Source organism: Rutilus rutilus (assembly GCF_951802725.1).
Source record: "Rutilus rutilus genome assembly, chromosome: 6".
Taxonomy (NCBI): Eukaryota; Metazoa; Chordata; class Actinopteri; order Cypriniformes; family Leuciscidae; genus Rutilus; species Rutilus rutilus.
Genome location: NC_140214.1, coordinates 25,832,755 through 25,846,480, shown reverse-complemented (window position 1 = coordinate 25,846,480; position 13,726 = coordinate 25,832,755). Strand labels below are relative to the sequence as shown.

The 13,726-nt window shown below is 36.2% G+C and overlaps 2 protein-coding genes across 8 annotated transcripts in view; one reads left to right on the top strand and one right to left on the bottom strand.

Moving 5' to 3' along the window:
• Positions 1–1,410: 1,410 nt before the first annotated feature.
• On the bottom strand, positions 1,411–9,597 carry thpo (thrombopoietin). Of its 6 annotated transcripts, none has more exons than XM_084412118.1 (7): positions 9,356–9,597; positions 5,620–5,750; positions 4,918–5,004; positions 4,645–4,809; positions 3,176–3,269; positions 2,777–2,847; positions 1,411–1,911 (listed from the first exon to the last, which is right to left on the bottom strand). In XM_084412118.1, the coding sequence occupies exons 1-7, from the start codon at positions 9,486–9,488 to the stop codon at positions 1,807–1,809; spliced, it is 786 nt and encodes a 261-aa protein (XP_084268244.1). In that variant the 5' UTR covers positions 9,489–9,597; the 3' UTR covers positions 1,411–1,806. The 6 variants fall into 6 exon arrangements, with proteins under 6 accessions (XP_084268244.1, XP_084268243.1, XP_084268246.1 ...); XM_084412117.1 differs by having other exon boundaries at positions 3,176–3,272; positions 9,356–9,577; XM_084412120.1 differs by lacking the exon at positions 2,777–2,847 and having other exon boundaries at positions 2,900–3,272.
• Positions 9,598–12,872: 3,275 nt separating this feature from the next.
• Positions 12,873–13,726, top strand: part of clcn2a (chloride channel, voltage-sensitive 2a) — a 51,941-nt gene continuing 51,087 nt past the window's right edge. For both annotated transcript variants that reach the window (XM_084412111.1, XM_084412108.1), the window contains exon 1: positions 12,873–13,394. The gene's annotated coding sequence lies outside the window, so the exon portion shown is untranslated. The remainder of the gene's footprint in view (positions 13,395–13,726) is intronic.

Here is a 13,726-nt window from a genome sequence, read left to right as displayed (position 1 = left end):
CCTTATGGAGTATGTGTGCAATGTAGTCACTTGGTGGCACTATAACCTATCAGACTGTTATATAGTGGGCTTGCCCTGCTCCTGCTGCAACAGCATTATAAATCCAGAATCTGAAAAGCCAGTACACAATCTTCTGGAAATTACCAGAATTTCAATGACCACTGACCTAAAATGCATGGTTTGTAAAGTATAGGATGCCAAGAGTCAACTGATTCACAAAAACTTCAATATTAAACTAATAACTTGGTCCCACCCAAAAACAGCAATTAAAATGCTATTCATCTACATATTAATTAAGTTCCCTTTAAACTAATAAAAATGAATGCAAGCAAACAAAGTTCGCCATAGAAGCAGGCTTTCATGTTCGACACTGATTAAAGTGTTGGAGGTAAATGCTTATACACTTGATGAAAAAGCCTTAGAGATGTAGCCCCAGCTGCTAGTGGGACAGAAGAAGAGGATGAGCAGAAGGAAAAGCAGCATGAACACAACACTGACAGAAGCAGAGATGGCATTAATCAGATACGTCACTACATTAAAATTAGCACATAGATTTACAGTAACATTACCTTAGTAAATCATTTTTTTGCTGGCCCTAAGACAGATTAAACCTTTTATTACGTAATTGGACATAATTATACATTATATGGATATTGGATTACACATATTAGGTAATATATCCTGATTACTTGCATAGTTAAAGTATTTATCTGACAAAATTATTTTGCACCAAAAAAGGCAGACTATCTACATAAAGGTTTTATTATACCATGCAAAGCATAGAAAACCAGACAGATCACAGGAAAAAGCATTCACTGACTACATCATAATCAGTTATTATCATCATTTTGCTGGTTCTCTCTTATTTTGTATTATCAGTATTATTAATTCTTTCTATGACAGCATGGACAAAAATTATGTTCACACAATTGCATTATCACAAATAAAACAATTGACTCCAAGCACAACTAAGCAATATTCTTACAAATTATTATTATTATTTTTTTATAATAATGTGTGAATTAAGGGTGAAAATTGCGATTTTCTTTGACCAGACATAACTTTTGGCCACTACTGTAGATCATGAAATGCAATAAACATTACATTAGACCAGGGTTTCCCAGTTTGTAAAAAAATATTGGTGGTTTGTGAGTTAATGAAAAGCTAGTAACTATGAAATCATAAAAATTTGAATAAATAATTTAAAATAAAAAACACTCCAAATAAAAACATGTGAACAGTAAAAATAGAGATACATAATTTGTTTACCTACATGTCAGTGTGACCATTAACTGGCATCAGAGAACCGTGAACATGCAAATGTGTTATTAAATTATTGAAATATCAACTTCAAATATCAGGGGGGAAAATTAGGTCAAAGGGGGTTTGGCTGACAAAAAAGGACCTGCGTTGCATGAACAAACTTTAATAAACATGAAATCAGCAATGACATTACATGACCAAAGTCTTCCAGGTTTGGAATATTTTGTCCAGACTTCCAGATTAGTGAAGATCACTGGTTATGATGAAGACATTCAAAGCTATACATTGGCGGTGTTTAGTAACTTACATAATTATTCGTCCCATACATGGTGTAATTGATTGCTTTTCTCCACAAGAATTCAGTCTGATTTAAAAAGTCTCAAAGACAACACATGATTCTTTTAGCATTTTTATATTCGTATTCAAGGTTCCTATAACAATCTGTCAGCTATTGTATGGCACAATCAATCACAAGCTTTCCCTGATGTTCTCTCAACAGCTCATTTTATGTCTGAGACTGGAATTTTTTACATAAATTACTCATTAGGAACTCCACTTTAAACTTCTCTTGCACATCATTCGCTTTCTCATAGAATACGACTTACAGAAGCTTCCTGCAATCGTTGTCATCTCTAGAAGCATCTGAACCTGACCAGGGATGCAAATTCAACAAAATTAGCAAAAGCAGAACTTGATCCCAATGCTACAAAAAACAAAGGCAGTCACTCAAACAACGCTGAGATTAGTTTTTCCAATTTTTTGTGTGCTGCTACTGTCCAGATGTTGAGAGGGGAAAAAACAGTAAAAACAGTAATATGTTGAAATACAGATACAATTTAACTGTTTTCTATTTTAATATGTAATATATTCCTGTGGTGTTAAAGCTGAATTTTCAGCATCATTACTCCAGTCTTCAGTGTCACATGATCCTTCAGAAATCATTCTAATATGCTGATTTAATGCTCAAAAAACATTTGTTATTACCAATGTTGCTGCTTAATATTTTTGAATAAACATGTGGTACATTTTTCAGGATTCTTTGATGAATAGTTCAAGTTCAAAAGAACAGCATTTATTTGTAATATAAATATTTTGCAGCATTCTAATATAATATATTTACTGAAGACCTCAGACTTTAGATTAAATCCACTTTAGTTAACATTGCCTGCATAGTGCATACGTTATATAATATATAATATGTAGATATGTTCATTTAACAGCTATTACATTTCAAGAGAGAAGGACATTACATATTAAAAAGCGAATATATTTAGTGATTTAAATATGCCATATTTTCACATTGTTCACTGTGTTTATTTACACTGTTTTGTGTAAATGCATCAGCGTTTCAACTGAATAAAATACTGAAATAATGCTTTGTTTGTTCACAAAATATTGTAAATACTATTTTTATACCAAATATATTATATGCACAAATATCCCATAATTATAACTTGGAGTGTATAGATTAAGTGACCTTTCCTGTGTGTGAACTGCATTGTGTCACACATACCCTTGACTTCAGTTCAGGTTGTCTTCCATGTGCCATCACACCCTGTAGAGTCAGTTCAACTTTCATGCAGCCTATAAAATAAATAAATATAATCTGTGGTATAAAACAACATTTAGGACTCACCAGTTTTCACTTCAGAACAGTTTGTGTGTTTTAAAAGTTCTAGTGGCTGCGCGTCAACAGGTGAGTCAGTTCAGCTATGATCCAGTAGATGGCAGAGTCTTGTTGTTTAAACGTCATGTAAATCTGTGGTCTCGCAAAGTGCATGGCCCCCCACTGTCTTGAAGGTGGACCATTGTTAAATTGATTGGGCCTGTCTGGTCCAATTACACAAGGCTGAAGAGAGTTTTTCAGTCTAACACCCGTCTTCCAGCTCTGAAATGAGCCACTCCAGCTTGCCTGTTAGAAGAAGCCCAAAGTTCTTCAACACCAAACCCAAATCCGTAGAGCGCTGACCCTGGCATCCCTCTGCCTGAGGCCCTACTTGCTCTCCCTGCTGGATGAGACAAAGATGGACAGAAAAAGAAAATAGCGTTCAAGCTAAAAATAGTCATAGTATGTGTACGAGGGAAGAAAAGAAATGACTTTTACCGTGTGATAGAAATGAATGAGCTATACTTTGAAAGATGGTGGGTCATCATTGAGATCAATGAAAACACCCACTTTGATATAATTATGTTTTGCAAAAACATCAGAAATCAGCAAAACTACAGTCCAGCATAGTCCCCACGGTATGTGCGAGTGGCGGTATGTATATTTTAATAGCAGGGCATGGCTGTAATGCACTTCAGAGAGCACCATGTTCCCATCCTTCTCACGGGTCAAGTATGTGTCGCTATCTCCCCTTCTTTCCTGGGGAAGGAAGGCAGAGATCACCCAGAGTCAAAGTCACCAAGATGACGTGACGGATCAACAAAGATTCCGGGAAGGCAGGATATTTTCCTTGAGGACAACATAGTCCCAGCCACATTCAAATATGGGAAAACTTCCGGTCACGTCTTTTTTAAAGGTTTTTTTTATATATATATATATAAAATGAAAGTACATCTAACAAATGTTGTAAAATTTGATTATTATTGCTATTACATTATTAATTTTGAATCGGTGTCAGTCAAGTCTTAAAATGTAATATATTTTTACATTTTCACTATCATTTAACCAATATTACTGTACTATGTTTACTGTATATAGCCTATATATATATATATATATATATATATATGAAGAGTTCAGATGCAAAAGCCTCTAAGTGCCATCTGAAATTTTCTTCTAGAATGATCATTTTTATCAAGCTCGTATATTTAAGTTCAGTAATTTCACTTAAATGGCAATGAAAATGACCTATTAATCGTAATTTAAGTGAAATTACTGAACTTAAATATACGAGCTTGATAAAAATGATCATTCTAGAAGAAAATTTTAGATGGCACTTAGAGGCTTTTGCATCTGAACTCTTCATATATATATATATATATATATATATATATATATTCTCAGAGTTATTGTCTTTATTAGATTGTAGAATATTTATCTTTATTTCACTTTCAATTAAATTACTGTGTGATTTACTATATATTTTGCTGAACTTATATGCTATGCTATTATTTACTATGTGAATTAGTTTTTTTTTGCTTGCATGCTGAACTTTTGTAATATTTAAATAAAACCCACATAATGATATATATATATATACAGTAGGCTATATTTTTATATTTATTTCTTTTTGTAGGGTCAGATGTTGTAGTCTTGTAGTCAAAATCCCATGTGAGTGAATTCCTCAAGAGGCGCACAATCTGTCTGCATGCCATTCATCTCTGTGCCAATATCTATCTGAGCTGCAGCACAAGGTTGAACTGGTCTATCCTCACCTCAATGCGGAGTAGTTTGACTACAAGCAGGTAGTTGTTGATATTGTGTTCCAAGCGCTCCAGCAGAGTGAGTCTACAGCCAGGTTGGCTGAGTGTCCTGGCAGACTGTATATCCTGTGCTAGAGTCTCCAAAGACAGCAGGATCTCAGCCCTCCACTCAAGCACCTGGAACACACACATACAGGTGTCTCAAAGAGTGTGTGCGCAGCGTGAGTGGGTTGATGCTGTATTGGAGGGAGTGTGTGGGAGTGGGAGCTGCATTGAACGACTCACTGATTTTCTCTCCCAGGTTGCTTTGTGAATGCCGACGCATGGTAATTGAATAGAAAAGGGTAGAGCATCTACAGCACTGCAGCTTTTCTGTAAAGGGAGTGAAAATCACAGCCTATAAAATGTCTCACCGGTGGATAGACAAGCAGAGATGTAGACGCTGAGCAGTCAGAGTGGCAAACTGTCAAACAAACAGAGTCAATAAGATAAGATAACGGATGACGCCAAGACGGAGGATGACAGCAGAGAATCAGTTAACATGCAAATAGGTAAACTGACAGATACCGGTCAAGTGAAGTGTAGCATGCAAACATCTAATGAGGCGGAGCTATTAAAGCTAAAAGATATATGAAGGGTAATTTGGTATTGATTCCAGCAGTTCTCTACCAACATAAACAAACACAAATAAATGGTGGTGGCTTGAGGAATTCAATTGAATTTATATAACCTAATTCAATTGAAGGTTATTTGGGTAAAATTTGATTTTAGCACACAACTCATTTTGGATTGGAAAGTCAGCCCAAGTCCGTTCACCTTCTCACTCCTTGTGCCTAAATTTGAACGGTTCTACTGTCCTTGTAACATTATCTCTTACCTATGAGTTACTATGGTGTAAGATTGTGGTAGGCAACATATAAACATCCTAAGAAACACAAAAAGAAGTGAAAGAACGATTTAAATATGGAGTACATGCCACAGTCTTACCATTTCCTCTTGGAAGTCCGTCACCTTGTTCAACATTCTTCTGGCATCGCTGTCACACACAAAGTCAATTGGTCTAGTGTGAACGTGAGACAGTTCAAAGGCAACCATGCTGAAGACTACTACCAGAACTCCTACAAGACACCCAATCCAATGAGAAAGCATCTGTTTGTATTATGTAACTCTTGGGACTACAGTATAACATTGAATTACATTAGTACATCCATTAAGTCACAAATGTGCAATATTCAATGTTACTTTACATTAATAAACATTATTACATTATAAATGTCTTAAATCAGAAGGTAATAGTAACATGAAACAACTCTCTGCAATACTCAATTCTGATTCTGATCAAATAGTTTTTATAACAACAGTGCATGCCAACTTTTTTACCGGCCTTGGATTTGTAAGTATTTTTGCCTATAAGGATTTTTAAGATTTATTAAGCCATGAGCCAAAAGCAACTCGCAACAAGTTGAATCATAACATTACAAACTTTGATTAAAGCAAAAAAGTTATTGAGAATCAGACAAAAAGACAAGGGTAAAATTGTGTACTTAACGGCTTTAATGAGGAAAAGACCTACAATCTCATGAAGTATTGCAAATAAAATAGAATTAAAAAATCAACAATAGAACTATTGATTTAAAGAAGTTGATTTTATATGCTAGCTTATATAGAAAATATGCAGAATATGCAAATGTTTAAGTAGTTTAAGAGCACAGGGAAACAACCAATCATACTAATCTTACCATATATTTCTATTACCGGAATTATAAGAGTAGTATGCTAGTAGGCAATATGGTTCTGAATTAATCTACGTTGCAAAGCTTTATGGGCATGGACGGTTCTGTTGGCGGAATTTCCTTGTTACAATTATCTAATTGGTCAAGATTTTTATTCAGAATCATGGGTAATGTATTTTTCACCAGGAATTTTGTTGTTAAACAGAATTATTTAAAAAATAATTTGAAGTATGCGGGCTGATAGCCTCAACAAAAGCATATAGCACATAGCTTAGTAAGCCTGTCTTTAAAGGCCCCCTAAAATAAAAAGTTTAGTTTTTTAGCTTTTAGTATGAATATGTTATGCTTAAGGTTATGAATAGTGTGTTCCAAACCAATGACAAAATTTGCATTTAGTAGTAGATATAAGCATTCAAAACGTACAGTCCCTCACTTCCGCTCAAATGGGTCACAGATTTTTATGACGTCATCACATCTTCTGTCCAATCAAATGCTCTCTAGAATGTAAAGCGTCCCACCCCTATGTTATAAACACCACCTGGCCAAAGCGACCATCGTTGATAAATAATTGTTAAATGACATGATGATACACACTCCAGTACAGTAGGTGGCGGTATGCAACTAAAAGTTGTTTGCAATCCGCCATTAAATAAGAGAAGAAGAAGAAGAAGACAATCGTTGACGTTGCAAAGCAATATGGGTTTTTGCCAGGGTCGATATTGTCCACATCACTTTTTGAAACAATTCGCGGCATGGATGTACCTAATACACATCTCCAGCTAACTAGCAGGGCATTCATTTCGTTCCTTTGTCAAATAAGAGGCGTTCTAGTACAGAAATGTGTTGTTTTTTAAATCAAGCTGCTGAGCTCCTTGCCACTGCGATCATGTTCTCTTGTGGCTCGCACACAGTCTTCACTAGGCGATTCAATCTATCGCTGTTGCGGAGACTCTATTCGTTCTGGTGAAATCACAAAACAAAATGCACAAACAAACTATACGAGTGCGGGTTAGAACATCTGACACGCTTGGCAAAAGTTCTGCCACTAGACCATGAAAGTACACAAGTTACAATTGCGGATCAATGGATTCACGAGAAAATTCTCGGCAATAACAATATATATTAGTAGATCTTTTTTAAATGGCAAATTAAACCCAATGTACTATTTAAAATTGATCTCTGGACATCGTAATGTAATTTTTTGCGCAATTTTTTATTGTACACATATTGTACATATATCTTTGCATTGTATAGCAACCTCCTCCCCCCGACACCCCACACACCAGACTGTCCCACCACTTTTTTAAACAAAATTATGCCACTAGTTGGAGATGCGTGTTCGGTTGCTTGAGTTTTATTCCGTTTTCCAACTGTACATTGATTAGGAATGAAATGGCTAAAATTTATTCACACCTCTACTATTGAATATCATCAGCACTCTGATTTGCTTCCATGGTGCTGTGAAGTAGACTTGCAGGCTTTGAGGTAAACTAAACGCTATTGGCTATTTAAAAAGGGGGAGGAGCCATTCAATATGTCCTTAGCTTAGCCTTAGCTTGCTGTTTCAAAAGCTGTATTCCAAGGTACTTCAGTGGGCCTTTAAGGGTTTAGAAACTATATTTATATATTTTTAAATCCTTACAGAGAAAATTAAAGTGGTTTTAACCCGGGTGTTGCCCTCTCACATTATTTTTAATGGAAGAGCGGTGGAGGCCATTTTTAACTTGAATGTGTGAGGCTTTGGTGTCATCCACTTTCAGTTATTAGCTATTAGCTGTACAAAAACAGTTCGTAAATCCTGCTTGCAAAAATGGTATCTAAAGTCGGCATTAAATGAAAGTTGCGATCATCATTTCATTGGTATATTATTTATAATAAACACTGCAATGTTCCATAAAAACAAATTTTGTCAAAAACACACTGGTTTGTAGTACAAATGCTAGTTTTACGGCACTTTTTTTCTTATTATTTACCTATAGCGTATATTGAATCGGAAGTCTTGCACTTTTACAGAAGCTGATTTCCATGTTGCAAAAAAAAGGTAACGCTAATGTGTGTAACCGCTGCCCATGGCAACATTCTGAGTCTTTCACATCTCAATTACGCCTAGGTCGCTGTCTTCTCACTGCAAGATAGAATAGTCAATTGGCGCCATTTTGCGATTCAATACGGCTGACAAGACAAAAAGTCCTCGAAGGAGAGGACATTATTTATTTTATGTATAGGGATAATGAACCCTTTAACAGATTGCTATGAATCCTGAAAAATAAATCGAGATCGAATGAATCGAGAAAATGAAAACATCGGAAATGGTAAGAGATGAATGACAGAACATAAAATAGAGAAGTTACGCTGTAGCTAAATATGCTACAATAAATAAAGTGTTCATCTTGTTGCTACATTTTCTCTATAATGGACTATTTTAGTGCAGCTTTTAAGATAATCTACAAATAAGATAAATCAAATTGGCTATTTTATGTCCATGTATATTTGCCTAGCCGTGCAAGATAATTTAAACAGCTGGTCATTTAAGTAAAATAACACCCATTTGTATGCACATTGTCCTTTACACACACACACACACACACACACATATATATATATATATATATATATATATATATATATATATTTGTCATTTAAGTGAAATGACTGAACTTAAATATACGAGCTTGATAAAAATGATCATTCTAGAAGAAAATTTCAGATGGCACTTAGAGGCTTTTGCATCTGAACTCTTCATATATATATATATATATATATATATATATATATTATATATATGAATGTAGCCTACTGCACATGAACTGCCAATCGGTTATAAAGTTTTTATTAATGACTTTACTCAAAACTAAATAAAAAATTATCAGCATTTTCAAAATAACTGTGAAAAGGTAGGCTACATGTTTTACAGAGAGAGTGAGTTTTAGAAGCGTTAACACAGCACTGCATTGATCAGTCCGGTACAATGAAGTTGTAAGCAAACTTACTACTTAAATCCATGCCCTGCGACCACATCTTCAGTCGCGTTGCTTTCCATTGGAGAGTGTCTTTTCTGAAGAAGTAATGCAAAAACGTCCACCGAGATATGTGTTTCTCCACTACATTCCCAATCATGTGCATCGCCCCCACACTTTCTGACTTTTTCTAAATATTCCTTTCCCGGCTGGGACGCTTTTTTATCTTGTCTTTGAGCATGCCCTGATGTCCTTTCAGTGAGTCACAGTACACTGAAGCCAAGATAAAAGTGAGGCTAACCCTGAGTTTGTAGGGGATACTTATGCAATTCTAAATAAATAAACAAATAACAAGGCTTTTAGAAACAGAGAGAAAAAAGGTAGGCTGAACAAACATAAAGAGCCCACATATTTTAGTTCAGGTTAATATTTTATTATGTGATCATTGATCAACCAACCTACTTTTAGTGAATTGCCATATTCAGTACATGCTTTTGTATGTATTCTTCCGCTTATTATAGATCACAGGGGATACATGTATCAAAAAGACAGGATAAGAAACTACTTATTTATTCTTACATATGCAGATTTCATATTTTACTCAATATATTTGTATTTATTCTTCATTTCTTGTTCTATCAAACATTTCTTGTTTTATTAAATGTAAAATCCATTGTACTTGTGCATATGGCAGGAAAGTAGTCTACTTCCTGTATGAACATGAATGAATGAATGAATGAATGAGGCATTTATATAGCGCTTTCATATGTACTACTGTACACCCAAAGCGCTTTACAATCATATCAGGGGATCTCTCCTCAACCACCACCAGTGTATAGCATCCACTTGGATGATGCGACGGCAGCCACAGTACAACGGCGCCAGTGCGCTCACCACACACCAGCTATAGGTGGAGAGAGTGAGAGTGATAGAGCCAATTCAATGGAAGGGGATTATTAGGAGGCCATGATTGTTAAGGGCCAATGGGTGGAATGTGGCCAGGACACCGGGGTTACACCCCTACTCTTTACGAGAAGTGCCATGGGATTTTTAATGACCACAGAGAGTCAGGACCTCAGTTTTACGTCTCATCCGAAGGACGGTGCTCTTTGACAGTATAGTGTCCCCGTCACTACACTGGGGCGTTAGGACCCACACAGACCACAGGGTGAGCACCCCCTACTGGCCTCACTAACACCTCTTCCAGCAGCAACCTGGTTTTTCCCAGGAGGTCTCCCATCCAGGTACTGACCAGGCTCAACCCTGCTTAGCTTCAGTGGGCAACCAGTCTTGGGCTACAGGGTGATATGGCTGCTGGCCATAAGCCATATACGCCGGTCATACATTAAAAAATTCAACCTACAAAACTGAAAATTAAGTATAATTTTGCCTTTTTGTAAGTAAAATTAAAGAGCTACCAAAGTCACAACCCATACTGATATACCACATTGAATGTGCTTACTGATATCAAGTAATACAATAAAAATATAAAAAATGTATATAGACTAATCAAGGGTATTTTATGTAATCAATTACAGTTTTTCCTCAATTCTCAAATTAAACTTTTTCTCAAAACAATAAGTTCAGATCTCTGAACAAATTGGTTACTTGTTCACATCAAATTAAAAAATGTTATTGATTTGAGCAAATTGCATGTGTTTTGGCACGTGTTCAAAAGAGTAATTACAATTGTCTACAATTTGCACAATAATAAAACTGAGTTGATTCTCAGTGAAATTGTCAAACTCTTCACAACTTCTAAACAGTCTTTCATCGTGTGAGCCTTCACATGCAAACCAATCCTTTCAGTGATCAAAATATGTCAGACATGTTATATTCCATAGATATTTATGACATGTAATGTTTGCTAAATTGGCAAATGGCCTGCCATTGTAATGAATATGAATCACTATCAATCAACCAATATATGGAGTTTGCTGACAGCACAATCACTACATTTTTTGAACATGGGAGGAGCAGCAGCAGCTATCAGTGCTATATAAATACATTTGTATTTATATAGCCAACATTTATTTTTGTAGAAATGTGAAACTGAAAATTATTGTCATGAAAGAGCAATAGGAAGATAGGCTATGTTAGAGAAAGATATAATAGAGTGTGTAAAAATAAAAAAAGCAAGTGAGAATTTTCAGTTTACAATGCAACACATTTTTTGAAAAATAAATGTACTGTATAAATACAAATATATTTTTTTTGTGTGCGTGTACTACAGTATTGACTTTTCCCAGTCAATTTTTACCTACTGTCTGAATCTGTATTTAAAATGCTCAGTGTGATACACAGACAAAACTGATATTCTTGTATAGTATAGAAATCAGTTGGTGTCAACAAAAAAATATAGAAAAAACATGAAATTTATATAGCAAATATTTCCATGCTAAAAATACATTTTATTGACACAATAACTAGGTTTTGAAGCATGGATTAAATGTTTTGGGTCAGTATCGGGTAACTACAATTTGCAGACATGCAAGAGTTCTTATGTTCCAGCAAACAGTTGAGACATTTACACTTACAGTTTAATGAATGTTAAGACCATTTAGAAAAATGTGCTCCAAAGCGATTGAGAAAAACTGTATATAAAATACTGAGATGTAGTCAGTCTCCCTTTTTGGAAGGTAACAGCCTATAATGATACAAATATGTTTAAGGATCTCTGTATTTTTAATTGTCCAGGGCTAAAAGAAAGCAGGTGTGTATATGAATCAGCAGAGCTGAATGAGTGTGCTCAGACGGCCTACTTTCACAACCAGCCTGCTGGTGTCTCTGTCCCTTTGCGAGTTATCATAAATATTTGTTTTATTCAGCTCCAAACCTCCAGCATAGCCTATCTCTTTGCCAGATTAAACACACACACACACACACACACACACACACACACACCACTTAAGACAAGCTTCAGCTGTAATTTCAATTCACATTTTTCAGTCTTAGCACATCACCTGTTTGCCTGATTTGCAAATGCATGCACAGTGCCGAAATAAAGCAGGTATATCTTCCTAGCAACACACCTGTTGTCTTTGGATTTGGTGAATTTTTGTAAACATGAGGAGATCATTCACTCTTTCTTCGCTGCAAATGAGAACGCTGAGCCAGAATGGAGATAGTTATGTTTAAATAGGCTATATGGGAGAGTGTTTGTTCTGAACATTAGCACACACTGAAATTAAAGGATCTCACCACTCTCTCTCTTTCTCAGTGTCGAAACAGTCTTACGCTCAGTCACCCTGCAGCAGCCCACAAGTCACAGCTGTGAAAAATCAGGATAGGGCTAAAAGCCTTGGAGTCGCTGTGATCACGACAAGCTCTGAACAGCATCGGTAATGATTACAACACCACACATAGGCCTATATGTGGAAAATGTCTGACAGACAGACAGACAGACAGATAGATAGATAGATAGATAGACAGACAGACAGACAGACAGATAAAAGTTAGTGAATGATCAAAAGTATTTACTCAAAAACGTAACAGTCTGTCAATCAGCACAATATGAAGATGCGCCATCAAATGTCATTAATGACGGGAAATAGGAACAGAAGTGGAGTCAAACCCGCTATAACTAAACCAGTGACGGAACCCGCATTGCATCACAGAATCAATTCCTGGCCAGTGCACGCGCCCCAGGCTCTGCCGGCTTAATTACTCCTTTACCTTTCAGCGCGTGCAGTGCACACTAATCCGAACCGTTTAAGTGATGCATTAACACCGTCAAGTATGTATTAAGGAAAGCGCTCGCCTTTTTTTTTTTTTTTTTTTTTTGAAGTTTAGCTTCCAGTCTGAGGCGAATTCAAAGACGAGCGAGAGGCATCAGCAACAGGGCACTGCCAATTCACCGGTGTGGACAATTATACAGAAAGTATCTCGATCATCAATCGAGCAATTGGTAGCGAACATCACTGACGTCATTACTGGATATTGATTGCGTTGCTCTAATTGTGTGGGGATTTCTTAACATTTTTGCGTCATTAATGGAGCGGCGTAGGTGACGTTTGGACTGTTGCGTTCGAGAGGAGCTCTTACTCAAGACTAAAAGCCGGCGCGGAAAAATGTAAGTAGCCGCCACAGACGAAATAGCAACCTGTTAAGGTGTCCAATATTGCTGCTGTTAAAGCGCGTCAGAAGTCACACAACTGCCATCAAAACAATCCGTTTAAAGCTTTTGCTTGTCATTCTTATTCCGAAGGGCATTTCATCGACTTGGTTATCTTGTGGGGCTCAAGGGCACAGTGTTATTCGTGCAGGGAGTTGAACATAACCTACGTCTGATTTTCTTGTCTAGATCCTCTAACGAGGACAAATAGGCTCAATGTAAGATGATGTCCTAATATCTCTTTCAAGAAACCCTGTGGATTCAGTCGTTTATGCTTCTAGATCCAATGT